The following is a 21,492-nucleotide window of genomic DNA, read 5'->3' as shown; positions in this document are numbered from 1 at the left end:
ATTAAAAACAGAATATATATTTATTTTATACACTTCTAAGTCAACACATAGATCACAGTTAATAAAGTAAGTTAAGTTTAGTCAAAAGAAAAGCATATACAACTCCCTATTCAATTGTAGACACGTTTGTGGTCAAGTGAAAACTGAGAAAAACAGCACAGTGAAAACCAACTACAAATGGCACTCTAACAATTCAACGAAAGGGAGGGAAAGTACAAGTTAAGTCGAAATATCTTCAGACACCCCCTAGCAACACTCCCCTGAAGTTCTGTGAACAAGTAATGCACAGCAACACTTTAACCAAAAGATAAGTGAATGAAAACTGAGCAAATAATGCACAGTAACACTTTAACCAAAAGATAAGTGAATGAAAACTGAGCAAAATGGCACTCCACAAGTTAAAACAGAAGGAAGGATGAGCGGTTTAGAAGATTTTGCTGCATCAACCCATTTCTCATTGAAAACTAATCTAGTGAGAGCAGATCTAACAAATCAGCCAAAGTCAATAGGCCTGATCCAGAGTCCGTGGTACAGGACCAAGCGCTTGGGAGCAAAAATGTTCTTGTAGCTGCAGTCAAGACTTTAGTAGAAAACTTTTGAAGAGGTAGATGCAAGGCGAAAGACCATGTTAAGAGAGAGGGTGGCCGACCCCACAAGTAGTTAAAGGATTTAAAACACCTTTGGGGCTACCACGGAGAAAGGGCGGCCTGGCGGTACAATGTACCTTAAACGTGGAGAAGTGGCTCCTGCGGTGGTGGTTGTTCCTGCAGGTCGAGGGGTCCAACAGTGGAAGAGAGGCTCTCGTTGTGGAGGAAGGTTCAAGTCGCTGCACTACCCAGGGATGAAACCAGCCGCGGTGCTGCCAAACGAAGTTTAAAAGGTACGCTCCTTTTAATCGTGGTCCGGGTCGATAGCTGCCTGGTTATCCGGTCTCCAAGTGCAGGGCACTGTCGAGTCGACCAAGGCAGGTCCGAGGATGCGATGGGTGAACTGGTTGACCACACCAGCTCAAGGGAAGGAGGCACTTCGCTGAAGATCTCCTCTCGTCGTGTGGAAGAAAAGTGGTGAGACGATCCGGCAGTGTTTCACCGGTGGTGTAGATGTTGAAGATGTCTCTGGCTTCTCTTCCCTTCGGTTCCATAGTTCCAGTGGCAACGTCTTGCTCTTCCAGTCCTCAGGACCCTGCTTTTATGCAGAAAGAGACCCATTCATACAGCCTACCTGTCACTCACACAGTGGAGTGGTCTTCTTGGCGGGAGACCCTCCAGCCTATCAGGTTGGAGTGCGACCTGAGTTGCTGTGGCAACTCTGTCCAGGGATTCTACTCCCCCCACCCCCTCCCAAACAGACACACCCCTGACGCAGAAGCCCGCCAAAAGGACAAACAAAGGATCCCCGACCTGGGTTAGGAAAATTGAGTAAGACTCGAGAAAGAAGTTTTATCAAAGTTCTGGCAAATAAAACCTACCGGAATATAGTTAATAATAAAATAAACCGGCGGTATGTTAGAGGCTGTCAGAAAAAGTGGTAGCCTCGAACAATGGGAAAATCCCATAGAGAAATATTTCCGGTCGAATATAAAAGGTAGTAACCACTGCCACCAGCCCGAAACTTTGTAGAGGGGGACTTTAAGGTACCCTTTCGAAAATGAACATGGGGGGGGGGGGGAAACTAGTAACCCCTTCCAGTACTTCCATATTAAGATGGGGTGTACTGGTTAAGTTCATAGAAATCGACTAGTAAAGTCATTGGGGACTTTACATGCCCTGGGAGACAGTAGTCAGTCCCAGGGTATGGAGTCTATGTTTGGGGGTCGCTACGACACCCCTGTGTCACTGCACGGAGGGTGCTGTGTCAAACATGTGCATAAAGATGGTTCCTATGGGTGAGAGAAAAGATCCCATAGGCATTAAATACAAAAATAGCCTAAAACACACGTAGCAAAAATGCCTAAGAGTGGGAAAAAGAGTCTCACTCTTAGCAGGTAAAAAGAAACAAACCCTTCAAATCCAACAAAGCTGCTGGGGTTACTGTATAGGTAAGGGAAATTATCCATGAAATGAGAATTCTTCCTAACAATATTTATACCACGCACCGTTACCATTGGCATGGTCCCTTGGCACTCGCGTGGCTCTGCAAGAAAGAGGGTGGGGTCGGCTAGAGAGGGAAGAGTGATGGGATAAGGGAAAACTGGTGCCTGCGTGTGTTGGCTTGCTGACGAGTTTGATTGCGTGCACTGACTTGTTGTATACGTAAGGGTAAGGCCCAGTGTCTGATGTGAGAAACCTGAAGGTGTCTCACCTGCTAGTCCCCTGGGCTCTGTCATCCAGGTGGCCAGGACGTGGCCATCCCTTTTGGATCTGGTTCCTGGGGGTGGACTAGTGTGGGAGGATCAATTGGATGAGGGGTCTTTGGGGAGTAGGAGGTGGACACTGGATGGTGAGACTCAGTATCCTCTTCTCTGTAACACCTTTTCCCCCTCCTAACAGGTAGGATACTTTGGAACCAAACCAACCCCCCCCCCCCGGCCCTTTCCTGATACACTTTCTCAAGGACAGCTCACCCTGAGCGCAAACAGACTAACACCAGAGCCGTTTACCTGACATGTCCCAATACAATGGTCGGGCCATTACTCATAACACACACCTGAGTTCCATCGCACCTCCCCAAACGGATAAAAGGCGGAGCACCAAAGCACTTTGAGCAAGGTAAAGCACACAAGGAAGCAGCAGTTCCAAGATGGCAGTTAAATACGAGGAGAAAGACGGCGAGACCAGAAAGAGTTGCAAAGAGGGAAGTACCAAGGACCTTTTCAGACCATTACTTTTGTGAACCTTGGAAAGTAAGAAACCTAATACCTGGTACTAAAGCTGAAGAAATGATGTCTCTGAGGTACCCAGGGCTCTCCTGCGTCGATAACCAAGGCGGGCCGGAGCATTGCTGCTGTGGTACTGTCCTTGGCTCCTACAACAAAACAGTGCCAGTAAAGACAGTACAGCCGGTGATTCAGAGAGACTGATGCCAGACTAGCCTCTGTTAAGACCAAGGCTGCAGGTGGCAACAATGTATGAAGATATCTAAAGAGAACAGTGTGTGAAACGTATGTGACGAGCAACGCAAATATAATTGAAAACCAGAGGAGTGACTGAACTTTGGAGGCCAAAAAAGATACCGTAGACCGAGTGGTCCGGTGCCACGTGGGTGCTCATTCGAAAGTCTGTTGGGTATCCAACTGGTTGGCAACTGTGAAAATGGAATTTTTAGATCGAAGTGATCTTGCAACGGGTGAAGCTAAACTCACATTCGAAAGTCTTTGATCTGAGCCCAGAAGGGGAGGGGGGGCATCCACAGTAATGACCGTGATACAAAAGGGTTCTGAGCCTGGCTGAGGAAATCCAGGGTGAATCACTTGAATTGAGTCCTTTTAAGAGAAAAGGAACTTTGTGTTTTCTTTTTTGGTACACCAGGTCCTCTGTGTCAAGAGACTTTGATAAGTAAAGGGACTTCGGCACAGAAGGCCCTGATGCTGGTAATGGAACTGTGTCCTCTTGCGGAAAAAGCAAGAATGTGTGGTTTGCTCAAGTGAACCCGCTTGTCCCTTGCGGAAAACGTGGGGAAGGCAGGCCAATGGCCTGAACATCCTGACATGTCGCTTTGTGAACACTTCTTTCTTTTACATGACCACTACCCCACACTATTTGTATTTAGCGGTAAGGATAGGCAATTGTGTTTTTTAGTATAGGCCCTTTTATTTTGACTAGACTCCACTAGGACTGCATTATTATTTAATGGTCATAGCTTGCTCCCATCTGTAGCTTTAGGATTAGATAGGCGTTTTTTGAACTTCAACAAGGGTGTGACTAACATCCTTGAACTGTGGTCACTTGTGTCCGTCTTACTGTTGATCCCATGCCTTCCTTACAGTGGGTTGTTTGTTGTATGCGAGTGTTGGTTATGTTGGGTGTGTGTAGTTTGGCTAGCCCATAGGATGCACTGGATGCATGTTTGAGGGGAACAGGAGCAGGGTGGTTAGTACATTGGCTACTTTCCAAGTTCTTCCAAGTATGTCCTTGAAGCTCATCCAGGTGCAACACAATGAACCCTCCAATTCTTCCAAGTGCAATACACTGGCCACCCCACAATCCCCCCAAACACTAGCCACATCCACAAATTCCTCGGAGAAATACATTAGCTGCTCCTGCAAGCCCCTCTGTGCGCAGCAAGGATTGTGAAGCACAACTGATCATCACAATTCTTTCTAAATGTGATGCATGGCTATTCTTAACAATTCTTTCTAAATGTTTCATTGGAGCACAGTAATGGCTGTGCTCCCCGCCCATACCACCTTATTTGATTGTCGCTATAGGGTGTATTGTCGGGCGTCCACGGGTGTACAGGGGCAGACTGGTAATGAGAGCTGCCCAAATCCGAGATGTGCTTTGCTAAATCCCACACAAGCAAGAAATGAAAGGGTAACTAATTGTCAGAAAGGCAATACTAATTAAGGCTTTTTGTTCTAACAAAACTGCGTACGCTCTCTATAATGTTTACTGTTTGGTGTTTTTGTTTCCTACTATTGAGACTGATAGTGTCTTTTTAGGTGCGTGTAGGGCTCTTTAACCAGCTGCCCCGGGCAAGGTTGTCCGGGTGAAGTCTCTGAAGAAAGGGTTCCCGGTCAAATGGATTGGCCGAGAACCATTACAGGAGTTGGGGATATGGGCGGAAGGCGTAGAGGCACTAGGGGAGCGACTGAGGAGGGTTGGTGAGGGGAAGGGACGCATCCAAGATGGGGGGGGGGGAGGCCTGGTTCAGGCCTTAGGCAGAGAGCCCCATGCGGATGGGCTTAACTGATGACCATTACCCTGCAGGAGCAGGCATCCAGAAGTCCGACTGGTGGGATGTGAGCTGTTACTTCGCACATACTCTGATCACTCACTGGTTATCCGAAATGCGACCTCGTCTCCCCAACCATTGTGGAGACTGCATTTCCGTGGCACTGCAGGACACATTTGCTAACTCCTAGTGAAGAAAATATCTCCCTCTTTCTGGAGAACAATGTCGGCTCTGTAGCATCATACTCCTGCATATGGGAAGCATTTAAGGTTTGTTAGTGGGGTGGTACTTTCTGCTTCTGGTGGAATACGTAAGACGATCAGGGGGCGGATTTACAGGCGTCGGAAACCAAGATCTGTGCTCTCAAACCAGTAGTGTTAGCCCCACACCAGCCCTGTTAGGCACACTTATAGCGCAACTCATTGGATTTCACGATCTGGCTGAACTGGGCTGGAAATGCACGTTATCAATAAACCTGTGATGTCTCGCAAGTATGGTGAGGCAGATAGACTGGTTCAGGCTCTAACTAGAGCAGTGAAGGTGGAGTTCCACGGAGGAGTTATAGAAGGAATACAGACACCAGATGGGTCAATCCATAATGAAAGTGCTTCCATCTGCAATGCATTTGTGAACCTCTGTAAAACCTTTATTCGAAACCGGATTCCAAATCAGTTTCCTTTCTGGAGATGAGCTGCCGACACTATCTGCTTAAGAGGCAATGCTCCTGAAAGCACCAATACAGCTGGAGGACGTGGTGAGGGCAATCGCAGAACTCCCATCATGCAAAGGCCTATGCACTGACGGTATTGGATCAGATGTATAAGGAACATAAGCACACTTTAGCACCACTCATCCTGCAGGTCTGGGAGGAATCTATTGAACGGGGCATATTGTCTCCTACTATGGGTAAGGCGGTTATTACGGTCCTACTCAAGCCTAATAAACCAGTAGACCATATGGGATCTTATCCTCTCTCACTGATTAATACAGATGCTAAAATATTTGCCAAAGTGTTAGGCAATAGATTACTGCCAGTGATGCAGCTGCTGGTTCATACAGACTAATGGGGCTTTATCCTGATCAGGTCCACTGCCCTGAACCTTCAGCGCCTGTTTGGAATTAATTCTCAAATGAATCCATATGCCAATGCAGTTGCAGCAACATTAGATGTAGAAAAAGAATTTGACTTAGTCTCATGGAACTTTTTATTCTGTCATGGAGGCACGCTGCTTGGGTGATGACTTCATTAAGGATGTAAAACTACTATACTCCACCCCGCAGGCCAGGGTACGAGCAAATGGGATCTATCAGAAAGTATATTTCGTGAAAGGGGCACGATACAAGGGTGTCCCCTGGCCCCCCTTTTGTTTGCAATTTGTCTTCAACCGCTGGTAATGGTGAGGTAACGACCTGTACATCAATGCTTGCATATGGTGTTGATTCGCCAGGTATCGTCACTTCTCCACAAGAGATTGAGACCAGCTACTAAATACCAAGGCAATACATAAGCCATTGAGAGGCTCTTCTGGAAACTCCCAGGACGCGCAAAGAGGGGCGAAGCCCATTCCTGCCACCAAACGGACACTACTCATGGCTGGGAAATATGTTGATGACTGCCTAGAAATTGACCCCGTACAGAATGGCAAAAAATACTGTTGACCGCAACAGGACACACCCAATCCTATGGGGCCACCCATTGACCAACGAGGGAACATATACCAATAGGTTTCAGGAACCAGGGCAGGAGGTGACCAGAGAGCAGTCCATCTCAAAGACTTCTGCAGCCAAGGTTTGAGACAGCTGATTTTGGCTGATCAGGGTCTTTGGAATCCAGACCTGTGTAACTGTTGTGGGATTGTTTCACTGGCTCCGCCTAATCCAGGCATCCTTACCTAACTTCCTGAAACCATCTAAAGTGATGAAGAACCTAGGCATCTCGATGGGACATTGGGCTTATGCTGGAACCCCAGTACCACGCAATAGTCAAAAATTGCTTCTTCCATCTCTGGTCAATCTGACTAATTATGCCCAACCTCTTTTGCACACACAAACCTGGCTGTAAACTCAGATTCTTTCTAGAACCGACTATGCCAGACAACCTTGCACAACTTAAACTCATCCAAAACACAGTAACTAGATTACTACTGTGTCTCAAGAGGGAACGCATACCACCGGCTCTTGGAGGTCTCCACTGTCTACCAGTAGCATCCACTTCAAGGCTCTCTACATCACCCACAGAACCCTTGAAGGTCAAGAAGCAGAGTTTCTTCAAAACAAAAATCGCACTACCAACCACAGACAAAAGATCAAGAAATGACATAGTATTGGAAACCAGAGGATTCTGCAGAGAAAATCATGGAGCCTCCACTGTTTCCATCATGTTGGCTAAAGACTGGGATATCCTCACCATACAGACTACCTGAAATTCAGGAAATATGGGACAAAGTTTAACCCACAACAATCAAGCAGTTAATCACCACATTGCAGTAGATCCACACACACAACCTAAGGGAACGCCTTGCTAGCCGCAGCTGTACGCCATGAACATAACGCACACAATTCAAGGGACTATATTGACTAGAAGACAATACATTAAGGCACATCACCAACACCCTAAGAGTATGCCTTTCGTGTCTCCCAGAATAGCTAAACCACAACAAAGGGCATCTTCACGCAATAACCATGAAAATCCAAATGCCCTCACCATGGTGCAACTGACAGGAAGACAAAACATTCCACAGCTCTATGGAAACCCAAAAGATCAGCCCACCATCTTCGACAAACTTTCCATTTATTTCCACTGTACTCACCACACACATAAACCAGCCACTTGCACACTGTTTTTAAAGACCTTCTCCACTGACTTAATTGTACACCTCTAGTTCTAAATGACATACTTAGCCGCCGGCCAACGCACACTCCCATTACAAGTATGAGGCCACCTCCCTGGACAACAATCCCTTTGTGACTTCTATATTTCGCACCTAGAGAGGATACACACCTGAAGAGTTTAGGGTACTTCCAATCCGCAACCTCTACACAAAGCACTGCAATCTTGCCTTCCCCTCTCCTCCTAACTTCCCAAGCCCACCGACTCTTTCAGATTTGCCAGCGCACGCGGAGGCCATGCACATGGCTGCAGTATGTGAGCTAAATCCCAATAATATAACCTGAACTGTTTTTGCACCGACATTCAGGGTGTTGTGATATTGAACTCTCAGAATTTCCTCTACTAATTTTGTTCTTGTTACACTACTTTAATTTCACTTGTTCTCTAACCCGTCCCCTCTTAGTTTTGTTTGGTGCACAATAAAAGTCTAATTTCAATTCCATTCTGTCTCATGATCTGTTTACCACTTTCAGTTTGACAAAGAATTCTTCTTGATTATAAAACCCATCCTGATGCAGCTATCTGCCTAACTTTTTGCGTTCATGGCGTTTGACCTTTTTGTAGGGCACTGACTTTCGTATTTGAGGACAAAGTGAAATGCCTATTTTTGATTGTGTCTCTCCCTCTTTGTGTCTTTTTTCCGCTCACCTTCCCGGGCCACAACCCCATCTGGGTATTTTGCCCGACATAACTTTTAGGGAGATTGATACTAGTGGGGCTAGTGCATTGGTGTATTTTCATAGAAGGATGGAAATCAATGGCACCATTTATAAGTCTGTACCTCTCCCAGAAAACATTTATATTAACTTGTTATTAAAAGTCCATATCCCCATAAATATTTGCACAGATTTATAGGCTATGTCAAAGGATTATGAAAAAGATCCAATAACCAAGTTTAAAATGACATTCCTGTAAACGTTGTTTCACTGTATGAGTATTTCCTCCTATTCTTAGTAGTTCTCACTGCCTCCTACAGTGCATATGTTTTGGATGAGTTTGATAAAGCAATTATAAAAGGTAGCAGCTGAACTAGAATACAGCATCTTGGGACTGGAGCTCTGGCAGAGCTTGGAATTGAGTGGGCATCATTGAGCTACTTGGCAGGGATGGTAGCACTCTTTATTTTTTTTTAAAAAGCAATCTTTTAAAATCCTTTTGTTTAAAAAAAATAAACTAAAATGTTATCTATTGTCTTGATGACTTGGACGGTTTCAAAGGTATGTGTGTATAAGGAAAGTCTAAACGGTGACCCAGCTTTTTAACATACAATATGCTTTCTCTTTTGAACCATCTGCCATCAACAGATGCGATTTGCTATGGGATTGACCATTGTCACCACATGGTGCATTGAAAGGTGTTTGCTTTGATACATTATTTTTATTTACCTCCTTTGCTTAACTTGTGTTTTCCTTTGCTTAACTTGTTTTTTAGGATTTGTTTTTCAAATCTGCCACCAATGAACAACTTTCCTTTCAATAGGGGGCCTTTGGTTCGAGGCTCCCTGAAGCCATACCGGTCAGAATGTCATATGATTGTCCGGAGTGGGAGCTCATTGGTCCCCAACGAGGAAGTAGAGCTGCAGGAGAGGGGGGTCCTGGAGGATTTGAAGATGCCATTTGCTAAAAGCCAAATTGGAAATTTTTTTCAAGCGAAGCCCAGTCTTGGAAACCAATATCTTGAAGATGCTTTCCTCCAAAGATTCCTGAGAAGACACTTGCCTCCCAAGGTTCGTGCAACCTCCAGAAACTCTTATCCTTTCTTTAATTTCCTTCCCCTCCCTCCCAGCTTTATTCCTCCCCTTTTACCTTTTCAACCCTGTACATTTAAACTTGCTGTATTAGAGATTCAGCTAACACATGCATAGGTACTCAAAATTAAACTATGTATACCAGCGATTTTATGCCTCCTTTTATCTGATATGTTTACATGTTCTCTTTAATTGTGAAAACCAATCGAACCCGAGTTTGTAAAAAACGAGGTCTTGGGATTGAGTGAAAATGTGGCTGAATTCAGTGAGCAGATCTATTTTTGTCTTCGCTCAATTGAGCCAGGCATGATCACTCTGAATTTTGAACATTCTTGCAGCACCTAAAAACTCAGTTTACAACTATGTCTGTCAGGGACTAGTCTGATGCCTTACCTTACACAAGTATATATTTCCTTTAAACACGGGGACCTTAAACGTGTTACCTGTGATCTGCATGCCATTCTAACTTAGTTGGCCTTCATTAGTCCTAAATAAAGAACCTGATTTTGTTTTTCAATATTGCGCTTTTCATGAGGTCAAAATAGAAAAAAGCACAGTAGGTTGACTTTCAGTATTGCTGTCACAGATGAACAGCAACACTCTGCTAAATATTTCTTTGCGTTTTATAATGGCCCTTCAATCTTCATTTTTCTCTCCTTCCTTACCTAGTTTCTTCTGGGACACTGTCGCCGCCCATAGAGCACAAGACCTATTCGAGAAGCACTATGATGATGTACATTTAAGTTTATCCAAGTTGGCTCCCCTTAGCAGTACATCATGTCGAAACAGCTCATCCTTTGGCCGCCACTCCCTTTACACCCATCTATACTTCCACTTTCAATGCATTGTCAAGGAGTACAGTGACCTTAATTTGTACATGGACTCCGGATTCGAAGCGTACCTAGCAATAAAAGACCATGTAGGAATATTCTCCACCTTGTGCTAAATGACCGGTTTTCCAACATGTAGACTTATGTGGCTTTACTCCGCTATTCTTGTATTGAGGAATAGTTATTTTCATGTGTGTGCATTTCTTTGCAAATGACATCCTGCCCACCCTTTGCAATGCTTTTATCATCCTCCGCAGCTTATTATATGCAGCGTCGTCCACGAGGAAGGGCAGAAGCCTTCTCCCTTCCAGACCTGCTGCTTCAACGCCCTGCCTGGACAGCCACACTCGGCCTGCAGCTTTTACAGGTTATCGAACGCAGAGCTTAAAAGCTAGCTACATTTATTTGCTTAGTTTCATTTATTCACCCGACATCTGAAGAAACTCCTGGAGCCACTTTGTTGCCCGCAGCACAGTTTATGGGTGCACTATAGTCTGTCCCCTATGGCACCGCTTTGCCCAGCCACAAAGCGACGCATGAATGGCCGCATTTGTTGCAGCTATAATAAAAATTTGCTGCATTTCCTGAAATCGACCACCAGCCTCCTGATTGGCCGAGCGCTGTCTTATCGACCCCCCCCCCCCCCGCCCATGTGTAAATACACCTCCAGGCATTCAACCAGCCCATGGCTGTGGCAAAAGAGCACAGTTTGGTGGATAACTCTGGGTTCCTGCTGCCCCCCAACACTGTATCCATAACGTCATTGAAGTCTCCTCCCTGGAAACATATGTCCGCTTGCACATTGAGCTTCTGAAGGTCCTTGAGCAGCTTCTGCATAAGCGGAGGGGGTGCGTAAACTGCCACAATACCGCATATGCCCCCCCGCCCATAGCTTCCTCTGGGATCAGTACAAACCTCCCCCCTGGGCTCCGACCGCACCACAATGAGCGAAAATGGCATTCTTTCATGGATAAGATTCGGGTACCCGTGACCCCCTAGCAAAACCTGTATGAAAGGCTGTCCTGTAGTTGGATCTAATGAAGAACTTGCTGTGCACCCCCGCTAAGTGGGTCTCAGTAAGGAGGGCAAAGTCTGGCGAGTGTCTGTTAAGAAACTGGACAGCAAGCCTATGCTTAATACTGGAGCACAAGCAATTGACATGCCATGTGGCTACCTAGTGGAGCGTTCGCTGAGACGGCTAAAGAAAACCCCCTCCTTGGAGCATGCCTGTGCAATCTGCAGTTCAGAGGCCAAATTTGCTGAAGTTCCTCTGCCTTTAAGAGTGGACCTATCCGCTATGTCATGTCTTGGACCATACGTTGGAGAAAAATCGTCCGTCCCCCCTGTCCTCTGAAGTCATTGAGTCTGCGAATATTACGGGGCCGAGGACGTTGCATGTCCCGGCACCTTTCGCAGCGTCTCCTTCCATGTTGTCTGGGCCAGTGCTGACTGGTCGTTGGTCTCCTACCACTCCCATGATTCCTGTTGCATGCTGAAGAGAGTGCCTTTGCCCCGTAATATAATTTTACCTGTGAAGGGAAGAAGAGTGCGTACTTGATGCCACTAGAGAGCAACTTTTTCTTCATCAAGTCGAATGATTGTCTTGCCCGCTGGACTTCCTCGTATAGTCTGGGAAGAATCCAATTTGGAGCCATTGAATATAATTGGACCAGTGGCCCTGGCCATTTGTAGGAGTGTGTCCCTGTCCTGATAATTCAGGAGCTTTGAAATCACTGTACGTGGGTGGGCTCCCAGAACAGGCCTGCCAGTGGGTACCCTGTGTGCTCATTTTTTGTGCTCATTTTATTTTATTTTTGTAAACTTTTTATTAAGTTTTACAACAAAACAGTCAAAGAAGTCAAAGAAAAACACCCCTTTCCCCCTCCCCCCTCTCCCTCCCTCTGCCACCCACTCGTCCCCCTCCCCCCTCAGCGACTAGCTTAGATTCTCTCCTTCCCTCCAGGCTGTATCTTCAAGTTTATTGTAGCTCCAATAGTCTTAAACGCTGCGGGCACCACATCACCCTAAAGTCACCTTTAAGTACAGACAGAACCTCTCCCCTATCAGCTGCAAAGGTCTGCACCTTGTCGTTCATGGCGTAGGTGGCCCATTCCAAAGCCACGATTTCCCACTTTCCTCAGCCAGTCTTGACACCTAGGTGCCTCGGGTCCTTTCCAATTTTGCGCTATTAATTGCATAGCTGCCAAGGTCGGAATCGCTTTTGCTTTCTCCCTTCCTCTATCCTCACCAGCCCCTGCGGTGTCACGCATACCCAGGATCTGCAGTGGAGTTCTGTCGTCACCCCGACCAAATGCCTGTTCCTGCGCCTCCTGTACCTCTCCCCAAAAGGGCTTGATCTTTGGGCAGTTCCACCAAATATGCTCCGCAGTGCCTGCCAGTCCGCACCCTCTCCAGCAGGACCCTGATAAAGCAGGATAAAATCTGTGAAACCGTGCAGGAGTATAGTCCCACCCCATCAGTATCTTATACCAAGATTCTTGTAATAGGCCGCCCTGGCCAGCTTAGGTATTCTCCTCCAAAGCCTTTCCCATTCCCCCCTACCAATCTCACGTCCCAAGACCCGTTCCCATTCCCGCATGTAGGCCCATTGCGTTCCTGCCTTTGCGGCGACTAAGATTTTATATATATTAGAGATGAGCCCTTTCGATCCATCATTGGAGAGTAAGAATTTCTCAAATAGTGTTGGGGTCCGGGTGGCTGCGAGCCTGTATGACCCAATAGCGTATCTGCGCGCACCTCAGCCCTTCCCCCTCCTGTACAGCAAAGCTCCTCTTGCAGTCATTAAAGGAAAGGAGCTCCCCCTCCCTGAACATGTCGCACAATTTCTCGCAACCTCTCTCCCGCCATTTTGTAAATGCCCCCTTCTCCAACCCCGGGGTAAAATCTCCATTACCGAAAATGGGGGTAAAATGGGACGGGAATGTGGTAATCCCCTCCTGGCCCGATAGTCTGTCCCATATGTCTGCCATTAGTTTGGTAATGGCGCTCTGATACAGATGGCTGGGTCTACACGCCTTTGGGAGCCACAGCACTTCGGCCAAACTGCGGTGTGCCACCGCCCTATCCATTCGCACCCATAACTTGTCTTGCTTGGCGTCTTCGTCATGTAACCACTCCCTAATGACCTGAAGTTGGGACGCTTCATAGTATCGCTGAAAGTCCGGCAACCCCAGCCCCCCCTCTCCCTTAGGAGCCATCAGGAGCTTGGACCCCACCCTGGGCCTCTTCCCTTCCCAGATTAAATGTCTAGTCCGCACCCCCAACTTCTTAAAAAAGCTTGCCGGGACCGGTTGGGGGATCACCTGAAAGAAGTATAGTAGGCTCGGGAGTATAACCATCTTAACAGCTACCAACCATGACACCCTTAAATCTTTCCACCTCTGGAAATCCCTCTTTATTATCTTAAGGAGTGGGGGGAAGTTAGCTGAATACCATCCATCCAGGGTAGCTGTGATCCGCACCTCCAGGTAACGGATCCCCCGAGGGCTCCACTGGAAGAGGGTGCTCCTCCTTAAACTATCCCGTTCTGCCGCTCCTAATGTTGTTCAAAACCTCTGATTTGCTGACATTGATTTTTATCCTGAGGCCTCTCCGTTCGTCTTCAGCAAGGCCACACTCGCTCCGAGAGACTCGTTTGGCGACGAAAGCATAAGCAGCATATCGTCGGCAAAAGCTGCAACCTTGTGTTGTACTCCCCCAAAGGGAACGCCCCGGAACTCAGTGGAGTCTCTAATGGCCTGCAGAAGCGGTTCTAGATAGATCGCATATAACAGCGGGGAGAGCGGGCAGCCGTGCTTTGTCCCTCTCTGCAGCAATATCCGTCTCGAGGGAACTCTGTTTACCATTACTCTAATCAGACCATCCCCCTTATGGCGATTTTGCGATTTGCAAAAAAATCACAAAATTTGCCATTTCCCGCAATTGCCGCTATAAATCATTAAATGAGCGCAAAAAAGACACGTTAGCTTAGTGTGTCTTTTTTCGCGCTCATTTAATGATTTAGAGCGAACACAGCTGGCTGCTGATTGCAGCAGCTTGAGGGTTAACACCTCGGCTCTGCGTTGCAGGCCCAGGATTGGGGGAGGGTCACGCAGGCCTGGGAGATGCACAGCATTAGGCTGTGACCCCAGGCACCTCCAAGGCTCATTGAGTGCCCGAGCTGACAGTTGGTGAAGCTAGCCAGGTAAGCACTGGCCTGTCCACTCATCTGCCCCCAACTCAGAGCACCCAAAGAGGCCACTGGACTGTTTTCATTCCCGGCGCTCGACAGGAAAGTAAATTACTTTCCTGTCGAGCGCCGGAAAAGAAAGCATAAACTTAATGCTTCCTGACGCTCTTCTACAATTGGTATCATGCAGCCCAGCCTCAAGGCTGGGCTGCATGATACCAATTGAAGACTCTCGTAGCTGTATTAATTTCAAATTGCTTTACAATTGGTGGTATGGGCTGCATGATACCAATTGTAAAGCAATTTGAAAACGAATACAGCTACGAGCGTTTGTATCATGCAGCCCAGCCTTGAATCAAGGCTGGGCTGCATGATGCCAATTGAAGACTCTCGTAGCTGTATTCGTTTCAAATTGCTTTACAATAATTGTAAAGCAATTTGAAACGAATACAGCTACGAGCGTTTGTATCATGCAGCCCAGCCTTGAATCAAGGCTGGGCTGCATGATGCCAATTGAAGACTCTCGTAGCTGTATTCGTTTCAAATTGCTTTACAATAATTGTAAAGCAATTTGAAACGAATACAGCTACGAGCGTTTGTATCATGCAGCCCAGCCTTGAAACAAGGCTGGGCTGTATGACACCAATTACGCACAAAATTGGGTGTTAAAATTTATGAAAGGCAAATGCCATTTGTCCTGTGCAATTTTGGTGGTTATGCAAAGCCAATTTAATGATATATGCATATTTCACCTTGATATGCTAATTTCTGATGGCATCACATGCCATTGCATTTGTTAATGAGTTCCCTCCCCCACTTTAATTTGTAGGACTTGACCCCTGGTAGTGTTGTGATGTTTCATTTCTGTTTGTGGGTGTGTTTAGTCACCATGTGTGGGTGGCATAACCAAGGAATTATGACCACCCAAGAGAGTTCATTGTTTGGCTAGGTATTATGGGCTTGCAGTTACTGCCACTGCATTGCCCCTGTGTCTTGGCCTCATGGATTCCTTCCATGGAGAAGTGTAGAGTTGTTCCCCCTCTCTCCTGGGGTCATAGGACAAGCGAAAAGCAAACCTATGGGCTTCAACCAGGGTTACACTTTTGAATTCAAGCCTATCTGTTTATTTGCTCTCCACTTGTCTGCTGGAAGTAGTGGCACAGCACCATTTCCTTGGAGCTCATCAGGCTGTATCCCCCTTCCCCCACCACAATCCAAAATGTTAGGCTGTGGTGACTCGACCTGGCTGTCCTACAGAGCGCAGCCAGACAGAACACATTTTGTTCCTCACTAACAAAAGCCTTGCAATTACTTGGTTTTAGGCTAAAAAAGATGTTAAATGATATATTTTTCAACGTTAGAAAATGCCGCAAAAAAACGCAGTTGGGTGCCGCAATTTTTTTCTTTTTTGTGCCCCAATATTTTCCATTTCATGCCGCAATTTTCTGGAGGGTCTGTCTAATCGAGGGGTTCTGATAGTTAGCCTTAACCATCGACATAAACTCCCCCCCCAAAGCCAATTCTCTCCATCACCCGGAAAAGAAACGTCCACTCCACGCGGTCGAAAGCCTTTTCCGCGTCCAAAGCTACCAGGGAGTGCTAGTTTTGTGTACCTTTTCTACTATATGGGCCACTCGCCTAATGTTGTCAGCAGGTGCCTTCCCCTAATAAACCCAGCCTGCTCAGGGTGTATCAACTGTGGGAGGAAGGGGTCGAGTCTCTTCGCCAGGATCTTGGTATAGATCTTGACGTCGATGTTAATCAGGGCTATAGGGCGGTAAAACGTCCTCTCCTCCGGGTTCTTATTAGGTTTAAGTATAAGGGTAACCTTTGCTTCCTCCATAGAAGGAGCAATTCTACCTGATTGGCGGAAGGAGTTATATAGCAACGTCAACTGTGGGGCCAGTTGCGTGACAAACAGCTTGTAAAATGCCGCAGTATAACCGTCCGGACCCGGGGCTTTGTGTATCGGAAGGTCTCTTATCGCCTCTCTTAACTCCTCCACCGAGATTTCCTGATTAAGAAATTCTCTTGTTTCCCTACTGATTTCGCCCAGGTGCACTTGCTGCAAGAATTGCTCCTGCTTGACATCGCAGGGATTCGGCGAAGTATATAGAGAGTCATAATACTCTGCTAATATCTTTTGCAGGCCCTCTTGCCTCGTGACACGGACCCCCTCGTCTGCCTTCAAAGCCGTGATCGCGTTTCTCGTCCTTTTGCCCCTCAGCAGACGTGCCAGAAGTGCGTCTGATTTGTTGGCCTTAGCATAATACTTTTGTCTTACTGCTAATAAGGCACCCTCGGCCCTTTTCGTGCGTAGGAGCTCCAGTTGCCCCACCGCTTTCCTATAGGCTTGCATAGCTTTCCGGGAGGGGGTTCCTCCCGCTGCCTGTCTAGCCGTTTCCACTTCAGCCTCGAGTTGGGCTTCTAGTGCCTGCAGTTGCTTCGCCCGGTGGGCTGATGCCACAATGAGTTCCCCCCTAACGGTGGCCTTAAATGCATCCCATCTTATCCCCTCACTCGTGTCCTCCTTCCCGTTAATCTCGAAAAAGGCATTAATTTTCTCTTCAATACGCCCCCGGGTTTCCGGGTCTCTCAAGAACGCCCCTGGTAGTTTCCAGCCCCAAATCCCCTTAGCCCTCCGACCTGGGTCCATTACCATGGAAACTATCTTATGGTCAGCTATCCCAATTGGACCAGTACAGACCTCCCGGACCTTCCCCAGTAGGCCTACCGATAACAATATATAATCAATCCTAGACTGCGATCCATGGACTCCTGACAGAAAGGTATAGCCATCCTCTTGCCCCCTCAATTCCCTCCAAACATCTCTTAACCCCATCCTGCTGATCCTCTCCTTCAGTTCCCCCGACAACACCGCCCCTCCCCCTTGTCTGCCGGCTCTGTCTTTCTCCCTGTCCCATGCTGTGTTCAAATCCCCCATTAAGACTATTTGGCCGCAACTCTGCTCTTCCAGTATATTTAAATCCCGTTGGAGGAACTGCTCTTGGCCTGAGTTGGGCCATAAGCCACGGCTATTGTGTAGGGAGACTCTTGGTATTTCCCTCTGACCACTATATACCTCCCGTCCTTATCCCTGATCGTGTCGCAAACAGTAAAGGCCACCGTGTTACGAATAGCCAGGGCTACGCCCTTTGTTTTGCTTTGGCCTGAGGCATGGAGAATCTGGTCATAACCTCGCAACCTTAGCCTGCCCTGATCTTTCCGCAGCAGGTGTGTTTCCTGAAGCCCCATGAAATCCGGCTTTTCCTTCAGCGTAAAGTGCTCCAACTTCCTTTTAAGAGGGGTGTTTAGCCCTCTTACGTTATGCGTTAGCCACTTGAGAAGATTCCTAGCATATAAGGACTATTGCTATCCTGGAGTGTTCCTTTGCTCGCCCCCCATCCACTGCTAGTCGCCATCCCCCCCTTCCCCCACTTTGACCCCCTCTTTGCCTCCCCCGAAGGTTAGGCCTTCCCGCCCTCTCCTCGCTCCCAACTTGGGCATCACCGCCCTTACGGTTCCAACATGGTTGCTCCACCTGCAACCCTTCTGCCAGATCACCCTTCTAGAGGCCCACCACCCCTGACAATACTCTCCGTTTTAGGGCTCCGTCCCAGATTCGCCTTGTGCTTCGCTGGATTTCTTGGCTTCTGTCCGTCTTTTATCTCCAACTTTCGTCCATTCCCATGGGCGAGGTCTCGGCTGACTATTCCAGGGTTTCTGGACCGCTCCCGCCGGCGCCTCCTCGAGATCCAGTCGCAGAAGATCCGACCCTTCCTGGAGAGAGGTGATCCGCCTTTGAGTCCCCTCCCACTCGAAAAGCAGGCCAAAAGGAAAAGTCCATTTGTAGCGGATATCTTTCTCTTTGAGGGCTGTCACTAGTGGTGCCATTTGCTTCCTTTTCAGGAGTGTACTATTCGCCAGATCTTGATAGAGAGCAATCTGGTGGCCCTCATACATGATTGGTTCCTTTTGTCTTGCTGCTCTGAAGACCGCCTCCTTCTGAGCATACCTCTTAAACGCTGCCAGGACGTCTCTCGGCCATGTTGTCTGGCCTTTAGATAGTCAACCAGTTCTGTGCACTCGGTCCAGCTCAACCCTCTCTGGGCTGTCCTCTTCCAGGATATCCGCACCGCCTTCAAGTTCTTGTCCATCACCGATTCCGGCAGCAGTTTTACTCTTATATTGATTCTGCGAGAGCGATTTTCTAGGTCCTCCATTTGGATTTCGAGGTTTCTGGTGGCAATGTCTAGCCTCTCTATAGCTTCACTATTGGCTGTCGTGTCTGAGTCCACCTCTTGGAACCCTTTCTCTAGGGCATCCGTTCTTTTGCCCAGTTGTCGCAGCCCGTGTTTCATTTCCCCAAGGGCATCATTCAGGTCGTTGCGCGTCAGCTGGAATTGTTCCTGGAAGGTCTTTGCTAAGTTTGCTTGCAAGGCTTGTAGTTCCCCCAGGAACTCCTGTCTAGGCATGGGGGCCATGGCCTCCGATTCCCCTTGCGTGGGGTCTTCTCCTGTTAGCCCCCGGGGGGTCCCCGCACCTTCTCTCAAAGGCTGGGGTGGCCACATCGCCTGCAAAGTGCCCGGGGCGTCCCCCGCAGTCTGCAATCCTCTCCCCCCTTTCCCTTTGGGTTTCGTAGACAAGCCGCTCACCTCTCTCCAGCAGGCGCGTCCTACGGCCGTCGCCCTGATCCAGTCCTCAACAGCTCCCAGCCGATCCAACCGAATGTTAGGGGGCCGGGACTGGCTTTCCCCCTCTGCTCTCAGCCAGCACCCCGACCGGCCTCCCTCTCGTCTCTTCTCCCTCTGAACGGTGTGCAGGGCGCACAACTGCCTCCGCTCCACTAGGGTTCCAACCTGCCCCACACCCTTCACCGGGCTCTCAACTCTCCAGGGGGGGTGGATCGTGTCTCCGTCCACCCCCTATTTGTCCGTGGGGTGATGGCGCGATAACAGTTCACTTAGGGTCACTGAATAATAGTGCAAATGACTGTGGGCGCAAGTCCATGTTCACGAGGTCTCCCGCTTTTCCACCTCTTTGCTGCTCTTTTGTCCGGGGGACCCGCAGCACCAGTCCGCCCTCCCACACACGGGAAGCCCGTCGGGCCCGGATTCCTTGCTTCACCTCCTCCAGAACTGCTGCTCCCTCGGAGACCACCAACGGGTTGGGAACCCTGTCCTGTGCGGATGTCTTCCGTTCAGCTGCTCTCTTCCAGCGAGGCTGCGTCCGGCGGCGATCCCGGCCGCACACCTCTCACCTTCCAGGCAGGGCCGCGTCCACCAGCAGGAACGGGCCGCCCCCGGGGCCGATCGCCCTGGTCCCGCTCTTTTGTCCTCAGGTCAGTGGCCGACAGCTCCCCAAGAGCGTTTCCCCAGGCGTGGCCAGACCCGCCAGCAGGAGCGGGCTGCCCGCAGAGCCGAACGTCCCGCCTTGGCTCTCCTGGCTCTGGGACAGCAGCCAACCACTCCCCAAGGGCGTCTCTCCGTCTCGCGCTGCTCTTGCGCGGATGTCCGCAGAGATCCCCCAACTCCACGGCCCTCCACCTCTCTGGGGAATGCGCTTCCTTTTCGTCCCCCAACGCGGGCTGGCCTTCCTAGCTCTGCTGAGCTGCGCTCCTCGGCGGCCTCTCCGGCACCCGCCCGATTGCTCAGCGCAGCCTTGCCTCCTCGCTGCCTCTTCAACCCTGGTGGCTCGATCCGCTATTCTCTGTCACCCCCGCCACTCTGGGGGGGGGCCTCAGTTCTGTCGCCCGGTCCGTAAATGGGGTGGTGGGCACCTTACATTTCACGGGTCCGGAGAGCGCCGTCGGCACGTCTACACAGTGCCGGCGGCCATCTTGGAATCCTGTGTACTCATTTTATAGAGAAGTTGGAAAGCTTCTTCGGCACCCCAAGGCCTGTGAGCCATTGCTCCAGGAAAAGTTCCATGGAGGGCCCCCTCTGCTTTCTGTGGTAGTCCCAAGATGCAGAGATTGTTCCGTGTTGACCTCCCTTCGCTATTCTCTGGACGGTTTTCCAGGGTCTTGAGCTTCTGTGTTATCAAGCATCTTCTGTGTCAGATATTCGCTGTTCTGCCTCCCCCCACTGTTGAGGAAAGCTTACGGAAGTCCTGACACAGAAAGGAGACGTCTGAGGATAGCCAGTCTATCTTTTCCTCAACTGAGGTCCAGGACTCGGCAATGGCCCCTCCATCCCCTTCAGTTCCCCCGCTGAGGGCCCCTGCTTCAGAGTGTTCAACGCGCTGCTAGGACTGACTCTTCCAGTTCGTCCTCCAGCAAGCCCCAATCCAGTTGGCGTGCGGGCAAGATGGCGGCCGGTCCTCAGCTTCTGCGGGGAGTGTGCTGCAAGCCTCCGTGTTCTCTGGTGTCCCTGCCCCACTTTGCTCCGTGAAAGCCACAGGCTGACTCCACTCTGGTCGTAGCCCACTCCACCTGTCGGCTCCAACATCAGGATGCTCAGCCCACTGGCTAGTATCATGCACCTGACTTCCTGGGATGAGCGCAGCAGATCTGGCCTCCCCGGTTCATTGTCCATCGGGTGTCTCCCGTTCTATCTCCACCAGGCACCACTGGCTTTGCAGCCTTTTCATGGCCGCCTTGGTGCCCCCTCGCCCACTTCGCTCAGTGCCACTCGGGTCAACCTTCCTCTGTGGCCAGTAAACTCCTCTGCGCTGCCACACAGGGGCCGGTACGTCCTCCGGCAAGCCACAGCGCACTGGCAAGATGGCAGCTGCTCCTTCGTTTCTTCAGGGAACCTCTGCGTTTTCACGTTTCCCAGCACTGTTTTTCAACAGGAAAGCTGCAGGCAAATGCAGATCCTCTCCGCTACTAGCATGGCCATGGCACCAACTAATTTAACTTCAGCTAAGATGTCTATAAAGGTTTGCGGTGGCCTCACAGAGCACCAAGAGCTCACATCTACATCCTTCTGCTGCTCCGCAGCACCTTAAATTAGTTTATTACAAGAGGTGGCCTGCATCAGATAATGCTTGCATATTGTTG

General features: G+C 48.9%; 1 protein-coding gene across 2 annotated transcripts in view; it reads left to right on the top strand.

Annotated features, from left to right (window-relative positions):
• LOC138492254 (acyl-CoA dehydrogenase family member 11-like) overlaps positions 1 to 21,492 on the top strand; it is a 1,439,352-nt gene that overhangs the window by 163,568 nt on the left and 1,254,292 nt on the right. Inside the window, exon 2 of one of the 2 annotated variants that reach the window (XM_069619296.1) lies at positions 9,155 to 9,449. In XM_069619296.1, coding sequence (XP_069475397.1) covers positions 9,155 to 9,449 — 295 coding nt within the window. Of the gene's footprint in view, positions 1 to 9,154; positions 9,450 to 21,492 lie in introns of those variants that run through there. The other variant, XM_069619297.1, reaches the window with a different exon arrangement.

This window comes from Ambystoma mexicanum, chromosome 10 (genome assembly GCF_040938575.1).
Source record: "Ambystoma mexicanum isolate Mex_15411 chromosome 10, UKY_AmexF1_1, whole genome shotgun sequence".
Lineage (NCBI taxonomy): Eukaryota > Metazoa > Chordata > Amphibia > Caudata > Ambystomatidae > Ambystoma > Ambystoma mexicanum.
Note: the sequence above shows the minus strand (reverse complement) of the source record. Positions and strands in the feature narration are given on the sequence as shown.